The sequence below is a fragment of the Penaeus monodon genome, chromosome 20 (assembly GCF_015228065.2).
Source record: "Penaeus monodon isolate SGIC_2016 chromosome 20, NSTDA_Pmon_1, whole genome shotgun sequence".
Taxonomy (NCBI): domain Eukaryota; kingdom Metazoa; phylum Arthropoda; class Malacostraca; order Decapoda; family Penaeidae; genus Penaeus; species Penaeus monodon.
Window position 1 is genome coordinate 37938045 of NC_051405.1, and position 1480 is coordinate 37939524.

Sequence of the window (1480 nt, forward strand, 5' to 3'; positions counted from 1 at the left end):
TCAGGTGTGAACTCGTACATAGAAAATTACGTCAGTGTATGCGCAGTTTGGTGCAATATGCAATCGATGTAAATTTGATTGATAAAACGTATTGCTCCAAGTAGGAAAGAATATATCCATGGTTTAGAATGGCATCAGGTAACATACAAATATATCTAAATATATCTCAAGATTTCTTTTCTTATACACAAGATACCTCTTACGTAACGTCCAAATAATACGCAAATATATGCAAGAATTGCCAACACATATATTTAGATATTCGGTAAAATTATTCTCTACATAACAAAAAACAAGTTTTACAAAACCTTCCATTGCAATAACTTTTAAACTTAGCACCCCTTTCACATTTACATCACCCTCAGCTGTTCTAGAACAAAACACGAAGGCGAAGCTAGTCAAACACATACCTATTTCTGAGTTAATATTCCTGCTTTCTTTGTGAGTATCAACAGTGAACTGCATTAAGTGTTGTGAGAGAGAGAATTAGTGTTGAATCTAAGGACAGGGAGTGTGTGTGGTAGTTAGGAAACGGTAAAATACAGCACTTACGTAGTGATGCAATTAGTCTTTTACATGTGAGAGCTGTTGATTTTTTAGAATATATATATATTTTTTGATACAGGCTTTTCTTAGATATTTTTCTGGAAATTCGGTATATAAGCAGGACGTCGCCGATCCGGTGATAACGAATTTGGTGATGATAGACGACTTATATTGTTTGCTTTCCGGTTATTGTAATTTAAGTCCAGGGAAACCAACTAGAAAAATTAGAATAGCTACAATATAAGCCTCTGTATGTGAGGAAAGCATTAACCCTGTTCGGGAAATTGCTGGACAAGCAATTAAGATAAAAGAAACAATATATTAATTTTCTCTAACATCCTACAACTAAATAGAATGATTCATCTTATTCACTTGGAAAAAAAAAAAAAGATTGTATGTCAAAGTAATTAAACTTAGCCCAGCTCTGTGTTGGTATAGTGTGTCTTAAAACAATGGTTAGAGTGTAATGAATAAAACTCAAGTTTGTACCCAAATTTACAAAAAGACTTTTCATTACAGAATACACAAAGATGTTGGCTGCAAGACTCTCTGCAATGGGCACTACTTGTGCAAGGGGGTTCATGCGATCCTCCCTCATCAGCACACCTAAATCTCCCTTCATGCCAATTGTCCGTGGCTATAGAGAGGGCGGCAGAGGCTTCACGCGACGGTCCAGGGTCCAGATGCAGTCCGCACAGGTCACAGAGTCAGCTGTTAAGGGCAAAATTGGACGTAAGTGGACTGTGAAATGGTTACCAAGGTTGGTTATAGAAATTCTTATTGGTGTGACATATGATAGAGACCAGCCTTAATGAAAAGGTAAACAATATATCTATTACAATGTTTTAAGTTTTACCATCTGATGAGGGGTTTAATTTGAATTGATCAGAACATATAAAATGTTTTAATTTTATCTTTTGATGTGTGTTGAAAC

The 1480-nt window shown here is 35.5% G+C and overlaps 1 protein-coding gene across 1 annotated transcript in view; it reads left to right on the plus strand.

Moving 5' to 3' along the window:
* Positions 1 to 284: 284 nt before the first annotated feature.
* Positions 285 to 1480, plus strand: part of LOC119585803 (growth hormone-inducible transmembrane protein-like) — an 8379-nt gene continuing 7183 nt past the window's right edge. Inside the window, exons 1-2 of the mRNA XM_037934525.1 lie at positions 285 to 441; positions 1066 to 1278. Coding sequence (XP_037790453.1) covers positions 1077 to 1278 — 202 coding nt within the window. The 5' untranslated portion in view covers positions 285 to 441; positions 1066 to 1076. The remainder of the gene's footprint in view (positions 442 to 1065; positions 1279 to 1480) is intronic.